The 18,858-nt window shown below is 39.6% G+C and overlaps 1 protein-coding gene across 1 annotated transcript in view; it reads left to right on the top strand.

Annotated features, from left to right (window-relative positions):
* LOC124594791 (ubiquitin conjugation factor E4 B) overlaps nt 1-18,858 on the top strand; it is a 286,207-nt gene that overhangs the window by 207,638 nt on the left and 59,711 nt on the right. The window contains exons 17-18 of the mRNA XM_047133209.1: nt 1,686-1,798; nt 18,504-18,649. Coding sequence (XP_046989165.1) covers nt 1,686-1,798; nt 18,504-18,649 — 259 coding nt within the window. The remainder of the gene's footprint in view (nt 1-1,685; nt 1,799-18,503; nt 18,650-18,858) is intronic.

Here is an 18,858-nt window from a genome sequence, read left to right as displayed (position 1 = left end):
GGCAGAATTGAATCTCTGAGGATGGGTCATGAGTCGTGCTTGGGTAGCTCAGTCGTTAGAGCACTTGCCCACGAAAGGCAAAGGTCCCGAGTTCGAGTCTCGGTCCAGCACACAGTTTTAATCTGCCAGGAAGTTTTAGATCAGCATTTGGTTTGTCTTAAGTGGCAGGCTCAATATTTTTGACAATCTGCTGAACATTACCTTCGTCTGTATTCTCCATTCTTACTTGGTGTTTCATGTTTACCATAACCCACAAGGTTGTAGAAAAAAATCAAAACCTCCACCAATAACAATTAAAACAACAGTGTCAGTCTTCAAATACCACTTATTTTAGTTAAATGTTATAACAATTAAGATGCAATCTCATAATTGAGGGAAAACAATGTAGTACCACTTATCTATATACCAAATTATGGTTGCAGATCTTTGCTGAAAAAGTTTTAAACACCTCTAAACTACTAAAGTATGGAAACTGCTAATTCTACAAAAGAATTCTAAGTGTTTTAAGCATCCTTTGTACAAGCAGAGCATGAAAGGGAACAAACAAAAATATACAACACTTGCCCATATTTAGCAGTATAGCCCTTGTTCATCAGTCCACACCTGGCTAATTACTTTCCTAGTCCTCTCCTCATTGCACACACCATTAAACATAAAAACATATGAACATAAGATATTTATAATAGATTTTACATGAGAATACATAGAAAATTTTTACAATAACTATACTACTAACTAATACTTTAAAACATCCTGGAACTTAGTTGCCAGTAAAGAATATTACTTTTAAAAATTTTTAGGACATTGTTCCAGGAAAACAGCGATCTGTTAACATTTTAAATTATTTAGTAAACACAGTTGTGGTCGCATATAAGTTGGTAAGTGTTGTTTTTAAATGACCAGTTTCAATCTTGTAAAGAGATCATGAGATGTACATTCTCGGCTTCTCCATACTGGCGTGGAGAGCACTGCACGCCAGCAGGATGTGCCTACTTCATGCCAGTGATTCCTGTTATCATCAAGGTTTCTAGATCTGATGATGATCTCTTTACAAGCTCAAAACTGGTCATCTAAGAATAAAAATTACCAACTTTTACATGACAACTGTGTTTACTAAATACTTTAGAATATTACTTTATTCATTGAGTTAAAGGAACTCTCCTATGAATGGCTGGTGGCATGGATAAAAATTTCAAAGCAGTTAGTATGAATACTGTGATTAAACACATCACCAACTGTAGGCTCTATAATGCCATACCATTAACTGCCACAAAAATTTAATACATAAACCAGTATTATAGTTCATAAATCTTGATATAATGTTCGAATAATTAAGATGGTAATCATCTTGCCCAAGTTTACACACACATCTAATTTCTACAGTAGATCGATACAGGATCCTCCATATTTCATTCCTTCATAAGATAATGGATAACAAACAAAAAGCAGGCAGCAGAGAGAACGACACGTATTGAGTGCAAAAGTCACTACTGCACGGACAATAGGAAGTCTGGTGAACAGAAAACTCATTAAGTCACAACACAACATGATATGCTATAAATGTTGATCCGTAAAACAATATGACAAAGCAGTTACTTATTTGGAAATGTTTAATTGAAATTTGATCTTTCCTTGTAAAGTCATTTTGATATGAAAAACTATTCTGAGAGAGTGTGCTGTTTCAGCGCATTCATGAGGTGCAGGAGCTAATGAGCCAAGCAGAAGCATGGAGCCAGGTACCACATGACCAGCAACAGGCCAGACAGAGGCAGCTGTCAGCTGATGAAAGGCAGTGCAGGTATTGTATCCTCCTTGTGCTTCATTATCTACTGTTTTGCTTTCCACTGGAAATGCAAGTTAGTGGAGCTTGTCTGAACCACCTTGGTGTGATGCTGCTTTTGTACGGTTTGGCTCTGGACCAGATAAACTTCAACAAGAAGAACTTCACAGAGGAATTTTAAAAGTAGATCTGAATACGAGAATTTTGAAAGTAGACCTGATTACAATAAGACTGAAACAAAGTGTAACTGATACATCAGAAAGTAAATGTGAAAGAAGTCTTCCATGGCACTGGTAAATATAGAACTTGGGTAGTCATTCAGGAGAGAGTTGCACTGACAGATGATTGTGATTGATGCAGCAACTCCCATTACACATGACATGGTTTGCATCTGATTGCTTCTGGTAAGAGCCTGCTTGTATGGCTAGTCACCTGAGGCATCCAGATTGTCACAGGAGTAATCAACCTGTGTCACTGTTTTCCAGTGTATTCCCTATACGATTTTTTGAAATTAATTTATCTGAAAAACCATTGTTTGTGTAATCTTCAATATTATGATTGGTGAAAATTAAAAAATAAATACTCTGTCATTACACAATATATTTTCAAAGTATAACATGATAATGGTAAATTGTAAGCTCTAGTTCTGTGATAGAAAATGTTAACCTGTATTGCAGGGAGAGGTGGGCTACAGAGCGGTGTGGCAACATTTTTTGTAGGAAAGCTGGACAGGAGCAGAAATGATCAACAAACAAGTTAACACAGTAAACAGAATATTTAGTTAAAATGTATTTCTCCAAGTGTATGAAGACTCAGTACAAATAATGCAGCAAGAAATAGAGTTCAGCTCTAAAGCACGAATGATGGTGTGGGAGATGCGACTTGGAACATCTGTGTAGTGTCATACAATGAAGTGACTCCAAGCGTGAGTGGGGTGCGTGGCTGCCACCAACCACCCTATATTGTGGCAGCAGAGGGTGCTCGTTGTACAGAGAGCCACTGGAGGCATGGCTCAGTATGTGTGCCTCATTGGGTCTGCCAAATCCCATATGTTTCGTTTGTCTGCGTGGAGTGGACATCGCCTGCCATGACAGGTGCAGCAACTGAAACCAGGTGTGGTGGCACTGTCCATCTAACAACTCCACCAGTGATGGTCCATTGCATGGCTGGGAGTGGTAGGAAAATGAGAAGAGCAGCAGAGCTTGATCCCATGGGTAGGAGGCAAAAGGGTTTGTTCATCTGTTGCTCAAATGTTCATAGAAAGTGTTGAGCATCGCCATTGGGTTGTGGGTGAATGGTGCACTCAAGATGTGGTTGATGCCAGAGGCTATGAAAAACTGTTCAAACTCGGCATCAAGAAATTGAGGTCTTATCTCAGTCACAATCATTCAGGCAATCCCATGAGGCAAAAGATTTGACAACAAGGCCTGGATTGTAGAATGAGATGGTAGAGTGCATAGGAACCGCAAAGGAAAATTTGCTGAAAGTATCACAAATGATAGCCAATGTATATTCCAGTAAGGGCCTGTGAAATCCAAGAGCAAACATTTCCAAGGTGCTTGAAGTTTGAGCCATTCGAAGAACTGCTGAGGCAGGGCTGACTGATGTTCAACACAAGCTTGGCACTGAGAAGTCAGCTGTTCAATTTGTGCATCCAGACCATGCCAAGTGCAATGACATCACACCAACTGCTTGATACAAATGACACACCAGTGACCTTGATGTAGCAAACAAAGCATGTCAGGCTGTAGAACCTGCAGAACCACAAAACGTGACCGTTCATTATCAGAATGAAGCAAAAAGATGCCTTGGTGAACTGCAAGGGCATGTCAGCAGGCAGAACCTTTGCGAAATACAGAGGTACAAATCTGTCTGGCTGAATGCGACCATCCAGTGTGGGTGTAGTGCAACAAACTCTGCAAATCAGCATCTGCAGCTGTTGCTTGGGCAATTTTCTGGTGTTTAAGTGAAATATTTGCAAACCATCTGTCTCTCATGCAACACTGTAACAACAAGAACCACAGGACTCGTCGAATGTTGAATATGGATCAACAGGGAAGCGAGAAAGAGCCATCTGTGTTGGCATGCTTAACAGTGGGCTGATACGCACTTTCACATTGGTAATATCACAAAAGAAGAGGCCAGCATTGCAGCTTCTGCACTGTGCGAGTTGGGACTGACTGAGAAGGGCTAAACAAAGATTTTAGAGGCTTATGGTCAGGCACCAAACAAAATTTTCTGCCAAAACTATATTGGTAAAAATTAGTGACACCATAGAAAATGTCGAGAGCCTCCTTTTCAATGTGCAGATAATTACATTGAGCTTTCTTCAGCAACTTTGAAGCAAAGGCAACCAGTCGGTCAACAGCATCAAATTCATTCAGCAGAAGTGCATTGATGCTGTAAGAGGAAGCAGCTATAGCCGAGACCATGGGTTTGGTTGAATCAAAAGAAACAAGGCATCAGTCACTAAGCAAAGCAACTTCTGGAAGGCAGACTGATACTCTTGCAACCAAACTAAAGGAACGTTCTTCCTCCGAAAGCAATGCAAGGGACCCACAATTTGAGTGCCTTTATGAATACATCGAATGTAATAGATGAGTTTCCCCTAACACAGACTGCAATTCCCACACATTGTGTGGGGGTGGAAGGTCTCAATACCAAGCAAATGTTATTGCAATGGGTGAACACCCTGGCTATTAATAACATATCTAAGTACTCAAGTTCAGACTGAAAAAACCCACACTTGTCTCTGGTATATTTGAGACCAGCTGCAGACAACACTTGAAACAGAGTGTGGAGATTGATAATACATTCTTCAGTAATGTGACATGAGATGGCAATGCTATCTAAATAATTTGAACAAAAAGGAACTTTTGCAGTCAGCTGCTCCATAAAGCACTGAAGTATGGCAGGTGCGGAAGCGCTGCCAAACGGCAATCTCAAAAATTTGAAGAGACCCACATGAGCATTAATGATGAAGACCTCTTATGATGGCTCACCCAAAGAGATTTGCAAGTGAGCGTCTCGCAAATCAGTATTGTAAAAGTGATACTGACATCCAAATTATCCATCTGTTCTTCCAGCCACGGCAAGAGATAACAGTCAATGACTGTTTGAGGATTCACAGTTTCCTTAAAATCAGTGCCCAGCCGGAGTCTTCTGGACAACTTCTTCAGTACAAGAAGAGGGGACACCCACTGACACAGTAATAGGTGCAATGACCCCATTGTCTTGCAAAGCAGTAAATCCTGAGCTACCTGTTCTTGAAGTGCCTGAGGGAAAGGACGACTAAAAATAAAAGTTGCTTCACATGAGGGGCAGACTGGCAATCTATTACAGCGAGGACACAATTTCAAACTTTGTGCTGGACGCAATGTGTTTATGTGATTGCTGTGGCTGTGGCCAGCTGGGCTGTGGCCAGCTGGGCTGCTGTTTGCGAGCTGGCTGCAAGACCTTTGTGTCGTGGCTGCCAAAGAATAGACAGGGGCAACTTCAAAACTGTCTGCTGCACTTTCACAGGAATCCTGACAGTCTAGAATCTGCAGAATCTATTGCAAGGCAGGGTCCAGGTATTTAAGAACCTGTTCCTGAATCTCAGAGTCAGGTACATTATGCATGATGGCATCATGAACCACTGCATGACTGTAATATTTGCCACAGCCACATTTGAATCTTCATTGTCCAAGGTCTTCCAGTTCAGTTACTCACTGACAATATGTCTGTTCTTGTTGCTTACGCAACCTAAAGAATTTGTAAGGCACAGCTGACACTTGAAACCTGCCTTCATAGTACTTTGTAAGTGCCTGAAATAGGTCCTCATATTGTACTAGCTCAGGGTGAGATGTGGGAAACAACTTGGCGAATTTGTCGCACAGGCTATAAATAGCCACTCCTGCCAGGGCCAAGAAATGAGAATGTTTGTCAGTACCTTGTGTGTGTGATCTGCTGCAATGTGCATGTTGAACTGTGTGAGGTACTCTGTCCAGTCTTCCTTCGCCTCATCAAACTCACAAAATAGTGGCACATACATAGGTGATGGAATCGGTGGCACTGCCATTGGATCCAGTGTCTTGTTTGAACCCATTTTTGCCATCATGAAGTGATTCATCAGGTCAAGCAGTTGTGCCATTTGTTGATTCTTGACACTGAATAAGCTGACAAATGAACTGCCGATGGCAAAGCAGCCAACTGCAGTACAGTAGCCATTATCAGTTAAGCAATGCTCAAATACAAACAGTAAAAAGCAAAAATAGCAGAGAGAGAAAAAAGGGGATGCAAAAGCAGCAACCGTGGAACCTAGAACATAAAGAGCAGAAGCAAGGTAAATACTGGATACACAAAAGATAAGCAACTGGGGAAAAAAAGAAATATGACAGAACAGGATTAAGTCAATTTGAAGACTGCACCATGAAGGAAACAACCGCTTGTTGCCAGTTGTGTTGTCTACAACTTTCTACACAACAGTAAGGAGAGGTGGGCTACAGAGTAGCGTGGCAACTGTCGTCATAGAAAAGCTGAACAGGAGCAGAAATGGTTAGTGGTATTTCTCTAAGCATACTATGATTCTTTACAAATAACATAACAAGAAATAGAGTCAAGCCCTCAGTGTCAACAAGGAAAAGACTCCCTAAACTAAAGCACAAACAATGGTGTCAGAGCCACGACTAGGGAGCATCTGCGCAGCATCACATAATGAAGTGACTTCAAGTGTGAGTGGGGTGTGTTGCTGTCGCTGACATATATTGCGTTAGCAGAGGGTGGTGCTTGTGGCATAGAGCCACTGGAGGTGTGACTCGCAGGTGTGCTCCATTGGGTCCACTGGATCTTGAATGACAACTCGGACACCCATGGTGTAGTATTGATACATGATACTGCGTAACCCTTTTCAGCTCCCTAAGCTCAATGCATCTTTCACTATGGGAGGATTGAGTTTTTCGAACAGGCAAAAAGAAACGCACGAAAAATATAATGGAGAGCCATAGGTATCAAGGTCTTGGGGTCAGCTAAAAGGCTGTGTATGCAGTGAGAGCAGTCAGTGGTGTGTTTGCGGTCAATCATGATAAGATGTGAATAAATAGAGTAACATTAGTTTTGGAATTAACTTGGGCTCTAAGTAATTACTCTCTTCTTTGTTTTTTACCTTTTAATTGTGTTTTATTACTGTATCAAATTGACATTAATAATTGTAAAGTTGTATGTGTAAGAATAAATAACTGATTAAATAATTTTCTATCAGATTGCACTGATTGAGAACAACTTAGTTGCTGATGTCCGGATATTAATTACACTATATGATACAAGTATCTTGACACCTATTAGTGGACATTGATTTGGGATGTGTTACCCTTCATCTGTATGACTGCTTGAACTCTTTCTGTAAGACATCTGAATGTTTCAATCAGGTACCTGAACATCTATGGAGAGATGGCAGCCTATTCTTACCCTAGAACCGAAACCAGCAACCTTCTAACCCATCTCAAAGGAGTTCTATTTGTTTCAAGTCAGAATTCTGGGCCAGTCCATTTCAGGAATCTGATTGTCCCCAAACCATTGCCTCATAGGTGCTGCTTTATGATAGGGTACATTGTCATGCTGATGTAAGTAATTGCCGTCTCCAAGCTTTTTCTCTACTGTATATGGTACACGGTGCTGTAAAATGTCATCACATCTTTCCCCATTTGGCATTATCTTAAGTGCAATAATGGGCCCATACCTTAACCATTGAAAACAGACCCATGCATGATGGCAGGTAACATTCTCCAGGCATTTGTTGAACCCAAACCCTTCCATAAGATTGCCACAGGGTATGGCATGATTCATCACTCCAAATCACTAGTTTCCGGTCACCTACTGTCCAGTGGAGTTGCTCCTTACAGCTCAAGTGTGGCTTACGGGGAGCTGCTCAACCATTGTACCACATTTGTTTTAACTCCCTATGCGTGGCCATTGTGCTAGCTGGACTGCTGGTACCACTTTGGAGCTCAGATGATTCATTCTGCGGATTTCATATGATTTTTTACAACCATCCCTCCACAATGCTAGACAGTTGCCGTCCATCAGTACATGAGTTGTGCCTGGCCATGGTTTGGCTGTGGTTGTTTCTTCTCTTTTCCACACATCGACTTGGGCAACTTTAGGAGGATTGAAATGTCCCTGATACTTTTGTTACTCGGATGATGTCCAGTGACTAGTCCATGTTCGTAGCCATTGAGCTCTCCTGGGCAGCCCATTCTGCTGGTACTGCTTTCTACCGACAACACACTACTTCCACTTCCTTTTATACTGATGGGTCAGCCTCTCGTACATCTAGTGACCAATTCCACAATACATAGGGATGTCTGGATACTTTTGATCAGATAGTGTCCCTCCCACAGTAACTTCCCATCAAGGACTGAAAGATATATTGTAACAGTGATTGCTAATTTATTTTTAACCCCAATTAACTTCAATAATTTTGATTCAAAAGTTTGTCTAACCATGATAGCTAACTGCTAAGAACAAAAATGCTGACTAGTTTGTTTCAGATCATAGAAGAAAAGTATCACTTAGCGTTAAAAATAACTAGAACATGGTGTTTCCTCCAATCTGTTGTTAGAAAAACTGGACAAGTGTGAGTAAGATATGTACTCTGTAGGTTCCACACAAATTTAATTATATATACATACAGACACACACACACACACACACACACACACACACACACACACACACACACCAAACGAGAAAGCGCTGGTAGATAGACACAATAAAAAATACACACACACGTACCAAACAAGAAAGTGCTGGTAGATAGACACAATAAAAAACACACAAACACACACAAATTTCAAGCTTTCACAACCCAAGGTTGCTTCATCAGGAAAGAGGGAAGGAGAGGGAAAGACAAAAGGATGTGGGTTTTAAGGGAGAGGGTAAGGAGTCATTCCAATCCCAGGAGCGGAAAGATTTACCTTAGAGGGTAAAAAGGACAGGTATACACACCTGCGTGTGCGCGCCCACACACACACACACACACACACACACACACACACACACACACACACTGTCTGTATATGTGTGGATGGATATGTGCTGGTCAATGTTACAAGGCCAGATCTGTCAATTACCCAGACTGTTGCCCCCTCAACTACTGAAAAGACTGCTGCTCCTCTTCAGGAACCTCACATTTGTCTGGCCTCTCAACAGATACCCCTTCATTGTGGTTCTATCTATGGTACAGCTACCTGTATTGCATGCAGAGGTGTGCAAGTCCCCCCCCCCCCCCCCCCCCCTCCCCTGCCCCGCCCTAACAGCAAGGTCCATGGTTCATGTCTAGTTCAAAATTATGTGCAACCATATTCAGTAATTAGTTCCTCAAAGTGGCAATAAATTTTACACCCATCAATAAACAACAAATCCAGGTGCATTATATTTACTTTTGTAAATGTTGAATGCACCACCATCAGACATTAGTTTCAAAAACATAAACCCTAAAGAGGTTACAAAATTCATCAGGTCGCAGAAGAGTAGTAATGCTGCTGGCTACACTGATGGTTTTTTAGCGGTTAAAATTCCATGCTGAGTTGATAGGGCTACCTTTAAATTGCCTTCTTAATCACTCACTGGCATAGAACATATTTCCTGTCATACTCAGTCATTGGTAAAACCAGAGATACACAATGCATCTTTAGTTACAAACCCGTTTCATTCCTTCCAGTCATTTTTAATTTTTCAGAAAGTGGCTATTATGATAATTTCTTTTTTGTGTCTGTGATTTGAATTATTTTTGGTGGTGTGGGTTATCATCCCACAGCCATGGCCATCTGGACGGGCAGCCACCTCATGGCCTGTGCAGCTGCCAAAGTTTTACTTCAGGGCCTTATCCCATAGATAGCTTGTCTTCACCTCGATTATAGAACGCTGTCTACACCTCCACTTTAAAGCTAATGTGCACAACCATTGTGCTTGTTACCAAAGATCTTCCACTGTCACAATAGTGAACTATGCCTGCTACCACACAATCACAGGGCGGAAGAGGAACGAATAACTAGATAGGACTTTGTGAGATACTCTTTGTCTCGATCCTCTGTGGAGCCCTGCCTGGTATGGAAAGACTCTGCCAGCAGTTCCATTACCACCAGTATAGCCCTCTACTTCATTGGAACACACAGACCCCTCTCGCCCACAAGGACAGTATTTCATAAGTCGGTGTCTCCTGAATGGATAGATAGAGTACTGATTCATTTTTCCAGACAAAACTTTTTATATGCCTCTCAGTTCGGCATTTGTAAAAAGTTGTCTGCAGTGGAAGCTATACAAGAATAATTGACATATGGGTATACTCTGTGTGCTTGCCAAAGCCTTTGATTCAAAATTTTTTCTTGACAAAATAAAATGTTCTGGCATTAATGACATTCGTCTTGGATGGATTTAGTCTTACTTTCACAATAAAAAGCAGTGGGTCTCACTGTGCAACTGCATCACTGGACTGAAAGTAATTTCATAAGGTAGGAACTGAAAGAGTACTGCGTCTGCTATGCTTGTACTCTTTGGTTATCGTGCACTAGCCAACCAGTCTGACATTTTAGACCTTCGATACATTATGCGCCTTTTTTCAGTGGCGGGAGCATTGCTGAGTCACACCGGCATTGATCCAGTACATATGGAGCAGGCATACATGTAGGTAGGTGTCTGGAGTTAGAGGTGTTGGTTGGATTGTTAAGATGGGGCTCTGTGGCAGTAAAAGTTGTTAACTGAATGAAGGAGTCGAGCAATTATTAGTTAACAATCATGTATGTAAAGGTTAAGCAGAAGAAGCAAGTATTTCTTATGTAAGTGGAACTGAAATTATACGAAGTAATGACCTATTGGAGACTGTAGTAAAAGTTGAAACAGTATCGATGAAAGAATCAAGCTCATGTAAATGATAACTTCTCTCGAATAACAGAGTCCAATCACTGGACAACTAAATAAACAGTAATATGTGTTAAATTTCAAAATGGAGAGTTAACAGAACGTATTGGATAGGGGGGCTCCATTGAAGTTCAATACCTGGTCAGCAGTTGTACATAGATTATGTAAATTTCCTTTGATTGGCTTTAAAGGGCAGTTCAAAAACTATATGTTTGTTGATGATGCATGCATACTAATTGAGGGTCCCAAGGGGTTAACCTCACAGGGCACAGTTCAGCCAATCACCAAACAGATCTTCAACTAGCTCTTAGCTAGCATTTTAAGTCTTACTCTCACAAAGACACTTACTATGTAATTTCAAACAAGCAAAGATGATCTGCTTGAACCAGAAGTAGACTTTAATAGTAATAACACTAAGTAAAATTTTGTATATAAAATTCTCTGGGACACAGCTGGATACCATGTTAACTTACATTGGCACATAGATAAACTTATCAAGACGACAAATTCATCATGTTTTGCTTTTAGAAATGTCTCATTGTGTTTTCAAACAATGGAAACTCCGGGTGGGAATATCAGGAATGTAGGAAAAGACACATTAATACTTACCTTAAAGAAGACACATGAAGTTGTGAACAGGCACAATTAAAAGACACCTACATAAAGCTTTCAGCCATGACCTTCATCAGCAAAAGAGAAACACCCACTGTTCATACACACAAGCAAGCATACCTCATGTACACATGACCGACAACTCCAGCACCTCAGGCCGAAATGCTGGAGCAGGCGGTCATGTTTGCATGTGGTATGCTAGCTTGCATGTATTAATGGTGTGTGTTGCTCTTATGGTGATGAAGGCTGTGGCTGAAAGCTTTATGAAGTGTCTTTTAATTATGTCTGTCTGCAACGTAATGTGTCTTCTTTATGGTAAGTAGCAGTTGTCTTTTCCTACATTGTTCATTATGATTTCATGTTGACTTTGCCTTCTCATTTAGGATGAAGAGTGGAGTTTTGTACTCTGATCCTAAAGAATCCAGGAAGCAGGAAATTGATAAAACATACCAGTTCACAAAGAAATTAGAAACCTGTATCATTAGCTACTCTTACAAATCATCAGACTACATAAAATTCAAGGATTGGAAGCTATTGTTACCTACTTGGCAAGTATCAGAGTTCATTGTAAAACAGAATTTTGCAGTTGCAAGTGCAGTGTTTAGGTTAGAGGTCTCGTGAAAACACAAGATGGGCTTCAGTCACAAAGGGTGCATGTCAAACTCAGGAAGAATGTAGCTACAGTAACCATCCGTATAACAGTTGTAAATTGTTGTAGCTGTGTTGGGAAAGTACAAGAGCTCCAAGCGCTAATAGAAAGCACTGATACTCAAATTGTTGTAGACACTAAAAGCTGGCTAAAGCCGGATATAAGCACAGCCAAAATTTTAGCGAAGAAACTAACGGTGTTCCGAAACGATAGGCTAAACATGGTTGGTGGTGGCTTGTTTGTTGTTGTTAGAAGTAGTTTATCTTGTTGCGAAATTGAAGTGGATGCGCCCTGTGAGTTAGTATGGGCAGAGGTCATTGTTGTCAACTGGAATAAAATAATAATTGGATCCTTTTACCAACCCTCCATTTCAGATCATACGTTTGCTGAAAGGTTCAAAGAAAACTTGAGTGATTTCAAACCCGTACCCGGCCCATATGATTATAGTTTGTGGTGACTTTAATTTGCCCTTGATATGTTGGTGAAAATACATGTTTAATTCTGAAGGTATGCATGAAACATCATCCGAAATTGTGCTAAACATATTCCTGAAAATTATTTCGAGCAGTTAGTTCATGAGACCATGCAAATAGTAAATGGTTGTGAAAACACACTTGACCTCTTAGCAACAAATAATCCTGAGTTAATAATGAGCATCAAAACCAATACTGGGATGAATGAACGCAGGGTTTTCATAGCGAGATTGAATGTTGTAACCCTCAAATCCTCAAAAAATAAACAAAAAATATACCTATTCAAAAAAGCAGATAAAAATTCACTTAACGCCTTCGTGAGAGATAATCTCCACTTCTTCTGAATTAATAATATAAGTGTGGACCAGATGTGGCTTGAGTTCAAAGAAATAATATCGGCAGCAATTGAGAGATTTATACCAAATAAATTAACAAACAATGGAGCTGATCCTCCTTGGGACACAGAACAAGTCAGAACATTGTTCCAGAAACAACGAAACAAACATGCAAAATTTAAACAGATGCAAAATCCCCAAGATTGGCAATCTTTTACAGAAGCTCTAAATTTAGCACGGACGTCAATGTGAGATGCTTATAACAGTTTCCACAACAAAACTTTGTCTCAAAACCTGGTAGAAAATCCAAAGAGATTCTGGTCGTATGTGAAGTATGTTAGCGGCAAGAAACAATCAATGCCTTCTTTGCGCGATAGCAATGGAGATACTATTGAAGACAGTGCTGTCAAAGCAGAGTTACTAAACACAGTCTTCTGAAATGCCTTCATAAAAGAAGACAAAGTAAATATTCCAGAATTCGAATCAAGAACAGCTGCCAACATGAGTAACGTAAAAGCAAATTCCCTTGGAGTAGTGAAGCAACTTAAATCACTGAGTAAAAGCAAGTCTTCTAGTATACCAATTAGGTTCCTTTCAGACTATGCCGATTCATTAGCTCCATACTGAACAATTATATACAACAGTTCGCTCAACAAAAGATCTGTACCCAAAGATTGGAAAGTTGCACAGTTCACACAAATATCCAAGAAAGATAGTAGGAGTAATCCACTTAATTACAGGCCCATATCGTTAATGTTGATATGCAGCAGGATTTTGGAACATATATTGTGTTCGAACATTATGAATTACCTCGAAGAAAACGGTCTATTAACACACAGTCAACATGGGTTTAGAAAACATCGTTCTTGTGAAACACAACTAGCTCTTTATTCCCATGAAGTGTTGAGTGCTATTGACAAGGTATTTCAGATCGATTCCGTATTTCTGGATTTCCGGAAGGCTTTTGACACTGTACCACATAAGCAGCTTGTAGTGCAATTGCGTGCTTATGGAATATCGTCTCAGTTATGTGACTGGATTTGTGATTTCCTGTCAGAGAGGTCACAGTTCGTAGTAATTGAGGGAAAGTCATCGAGTAAAACAGAAGTGATTTCTGGCGTTCCCCAACGTAGTGTTGTAGGCCCTTTGCTGTTCCTTATCTATATAAACGATTTGAGAGACAATCTGAGCAGCCATCTTAGGTTGTTTGCAGATGACACTGTCATTTATCGACTAATAAAGCCATCAAACAATTAAAAAAAAATAGCAAAATGATTTAGAAAAGATATCTGAATGGTGCAAAAGTTGGCAGTTGACCCTAAATAGCGAAAAGTGTGAGGTCATCCACATGAGTGTTAAAAGCTTAAACTTCGGTTACACAATAAATCAGTCAAATCTAAAGCCCATACATTCAACTAAATACCTAGGTATTACAATTACGAACAACTTAAATTGGAAGAAACACATAGAAAATGTTGGGGGGGAGCTAACCAAAGACTGTGTTTTATTGGCAGGACACTTAGAAAATGTAGCAGATCTAGTAAGGAGACTGCCTGCACTGCGCTTGTCCATCCTCTTTTAGAATACTGCTGTGTGGGTGGGGTCCTTACCAGATAGGACTGATGGAGTACATCAAAAAAGTTCAAAGTAGGGCAGCACATTTTGTATTATTGCGAAATATGGGAGATTGTGTCACTGAAATGATACAGGATTTGGGCTGGACATCGTTAAAGGAAAGGCATTTTTCGTTGCGACGAAATCTTCTCACAAAACTCCAGTCACCAACTTCCTTCTCTGAATGTGAATATTTTGTTGACACCAACCAACATTGGGAGAAACGATCACCACGATAAAATAAGGGAATTGAGAGCTCGTACGAAATGATGTAGGTGTTTGTTCTTTCCATGTGCTATACGAGATTGGAATAATAAAGAATTGTGAAGGTGGTTCGATGAACCCTCTGCCAAGCACTTAAATGTGATTTTCAGAGTATCAATGTAGGTGTAAATATTATGGTAGTAGTAGAGGATAAATAATAGCTATTTAATATAAATGAGGAAGCAGCAGCTTTCTCAGAGTAGTGGCTGTCCTTATAATGTACAGATGGTGCAAGCACAAGTAGTACTGAGTAGTGAAGTGTTAATTTATTGTTAATACAGTGCACAGATGAATGTTTCTGTAAGTTGATAATTTTTTATGTATACCAGACTTGGTCCATATCCCTGAAGGATCTCTGGAACACAATGAATTAATAAGGCAGTTGATGACAGTGAGTTAATTTAAAGGAAAAGAAATAATAGTAACAATGTCTTGTGATGCTTTTGGTAAACTAAACATGGTTTTCAAAACTTAAGTGCCCTGTATGTTTGAGAAGAAAAGTTTACAGTTAGTAAGCAGACTTGTGGCAGTGAGTCATGTGGTTTCAGCATACCATCTAAATCTGAGGCTTGCTGGGTGAGTAACGGAGAGATGCATTTTAGATATTACTAAGAGAGATTGGAAAACAACTAAATGGAGCTGAGAGTAAAATAGAATGGAAAATGTCATTATAACTAATTGAAAATGAAATGTGTGTTATTAGGACATATCAGGTGAATTGATGGTCAGTGGATTAATGAAGTGCTATGTTGGATTCCAAAAGATAAGTAAAAACAACCTTATGGAAAGTGGGTAGATGAAATGTGGGGAGAAACATTGATGTGAATAACTGAAGCTCATATAATGCATGGAGAAGTTTGGCAGGGGCATCAGGCAACAGTGGATGTCAATTTATGACTGTTGATGATATACACATTTAATGTGGTACTAGTAAGTCCTGGGTAAATTAAAAATTATGTGAGTGTTAAGGTAACCTCTAGAACTATAACTGAGGCATTGAGCAGTTGATAGGCACATAAAGAAGACCAGAAATGTTCCTGAGAATGTTGCTGAGCTATCAGTGTCCTCTGTCAGAGCTAAGTAACTGAAACACACACACACACACACACACACACACACACTCACTGGTAGATATGGGCTACCTCCTGCTTCCAACATTTATATTTACAGCCCTTCCTGGTAGGTTAAAAATGTGTAATGGACTGGATGTGAACTCTGAATTGAGCCAGTTGAGTGTAACTCTCTTACCAGCAGAGATAACTAGGCTCAACTTTTGGCATGGCCCTCAAGCTTCAAAAGTGCCAGTACTGCTCTGTACTCTCCAAGCACTAGTGAAGTTCTCCCACATACTATTTTGGACTAGCAGTCCTGGAAGGAAGGATAACACAGAGATATGGCTTAGCTATAGCTGAGGTGTTGCCTTCACTATGAATCTTTCTCTCTACCATGGTTTGTTTAATCTGTCAAAAAGTTTCAGTACAGTGTGCGCTCCTCTGGAAGATTCGCTCCAGAAATAATCCCTAGGCTGTGGCTAAACCAGACCACCACAACATACTCTCTTCCAGGAGTAGTAGTTGAGGAAGATATGTAGGAGAGCTTCTGTGAAGTTTTCAATGTAGAGGAGAGGCACTGCTACATCTGAAGCAGTGGTGGAAAAAGGTTGTAGGTCATGCCTAAAATCTCAGTTGGTAAAAGCATTGGCCATGAAAGACAGTTTTCCACAGGGTTGAGACCCTAAAACAGTGTGCGCCCCCCCCCCCCCCCCCCCACACACACACACACACACACACACACACACACACACACACACACACACACAAAAGCTGCTGCAGGGTGAAAGGTCCGTTCTGGATTTAGATTTTTGAGAAGACTTGCTATGTAGCATGTAGAATAACAGTAAAATTTCTTATCTGCATAGAAAAATTGTCTGACTCTTAGTAAAACATTACATGTTAACACTAATATTTCTTCCTAAATATGAATAACTCTTCCGTATTCAGTTGTAAATGAATTGTATTTAAGTTCTTATCTGTAAAAGAACAGAAAGTTTTCTAAATTTTGGAAAAGCAACCTAAATTTTAATTCAGTTTTATTTGGAATATTTTTTATGTTTGTTGCTCCAAATTTTTCTAATGTACAGTTCTTTTAACAGTCATTTTTTGTTATTGGTTATTCTTGTTCCATGTTTAGTGTATGGTTTTCGGTACAGTGTTAACGTGCCACTTTAGCACAGCAAGCCATACTACAAGTGACGTGTTCCGGAGAGATCTTCAGTCACTGAAAATGCATATTTTCGTAATACACAAGAATAAATACAAAAATCACTGAATATGCCGTGTTAGTTTCGCAAACGCTTACATCGACATGGCAGCTGCTTGGTTTGCTTCTGTCAGCCAATCACTGCATGGAATATGTGAATGACAGGATGATTCAATACTTGTACAGATTGCAAGACTATTATGAATTATAATTAATCACAGCTCATTATTCTACAAGGTCCCATGCCTTCACTCCCGTGACACTGCGCTAAAGGAAATACGACTTGCTCCAAATATTAAAAGCTAAATGTGTTGAACAAAGTAAACAGCATAAGTTTATTTTTTTCTGTTACTGCTACTTGGTTCAGAACTCATACATGATGGTCAAAAAAAAAATCTGACTTCTTGCTATGTGGATTTCGACAAGTAATTCGAAGACAGACACACTTCTCTCAAATTTTGGCTTCTCTGAGCATATAGTGACTAAATGGCCTTCCTTCTCTGGTGAAATACGTATTGAGTGGGTGATTATCAATTCACAACAGCTTGAGAGACAAGGAATCATTGTTGAAATAGACAAGGCAAAATTTGGGGAAAGGAAAAGTGTCAGAAGTTGTAAAATCACTTGACAGTGGCTGTTCATTGGAATTCAGTGATGATCTGTGAAAGTCTTATTCCTGCCAGTGTAAGCATGGAATAAGGCCATCTTGATAAGAATATTGTCAACTACTGGAAATCATATGACACCGTAGTTATTGGAGGTTTTCAGCACTTAAGAGGCAGCCATTGAGCAAACTTCATGGATATGATAGATCGTGCTATTCACTCACAGAATTGGAAATAATATGATAAAACATAACCAACCGCATAATTTGGCAGAAGGACCAATGATTATGTGTGTTAATTAACTGAGCACATGTTCCACAGAGCTTTTTACACGAAAGAATTATTACATTAACTTTTATGTTGAGGGAGATAAATTTTTCCTGCCTAGGGAAACTGTGATGGAATAGTTTCTTCTTACAGTGTTGAAGGCATGACTGGAAGCTACATTTCCATGCCTGTGTTTACCATTTTTGGTGCAAAAATGTTGGAGATCCCAGTGCCTTTACATCCCTAACCATGTGAAGGCATAGCTTTGCTTTGTGCTATAGATTGTATATTAATTTAAAACATTTATCATTCATATTTTACCCATGCTGGATGTTTTCTTTCTTTTTTCCTCTTTAAAAAAAATCTCAACTTTGATGAATTTTATGTGTGTTCAGTCCGCAGTATTTGTCTCTTCATGCGATGAAATAGTGCTGTTTCTCGTCCCATGTCCTGTGCTGTGATTGACAGAAGCAAACTGAAGAGCCCCCGTATTGATTTAATTATTTGCGAAGCTAACATGCCATGTTTGGTAGTCTTCATATTTATACTTGAATTTTATGAAAATATGCATTTTCAGTTATAAAGATCTCTCCAAAATGCATCATTTTAGTACAGTTGTTGTGCACATGTCTCAAAAAGGGACATTGGCACATTAACTCAATAACTGGTTTCTTTATGGTAATGAAAACTTCCATTTCTGTCAGCAGTAAACTTTGCCTGTAGTATGCATATATATGTAATGTTTCACAGGTCTTACTTGACTTTGGCCAAAGAGACAGTGGATATGTTCCATTATTTGACAGTTGCCATCAAGGAGCCATTCTTAAGGCCAGAGCTGGTTGACCGCTTGGCAGCCATGTTAAATTTTAACCTGCAACAGTTGTGTGGTCCTAAGTGTAAGTATCTAATTTTTAAATAAACTGTTTCACATTCAGGAAAATATTACTATGTGTATGTCTTAGAAAAAGGTGACAAAAATGATTGATTGTAAGTAGAAAAGTGGCTATGGGAGTGCATTTGTCTCTTCTCTTTAAAAAGTTCTCACTGAAATGGTTGTATCACATCATTTGATTTTTTCTTTTTTTCCATAGGGTGTTACAGTTAT

Source organism: Schistocerca americana, chromosome 2 (genome assembly GCF_021461395.2).
Source record: "Schistocerca americana isolate TAMUIC-IGC-003095 chromosome 2, iqSchAmer2.1, whole genome shotgun sequence".
Lineage (NCBI taxonomy): Eukaryota > Metazoa > Arthropoda > Insecta > Orthoptera > Acrididae > Schistocerca > Schistocerca americana.
The sequence above is the reverse complement of the archived record's forward strand: the minus strand, read 5'-3'. Positions and strand labels throughout refer to the sequence as shown.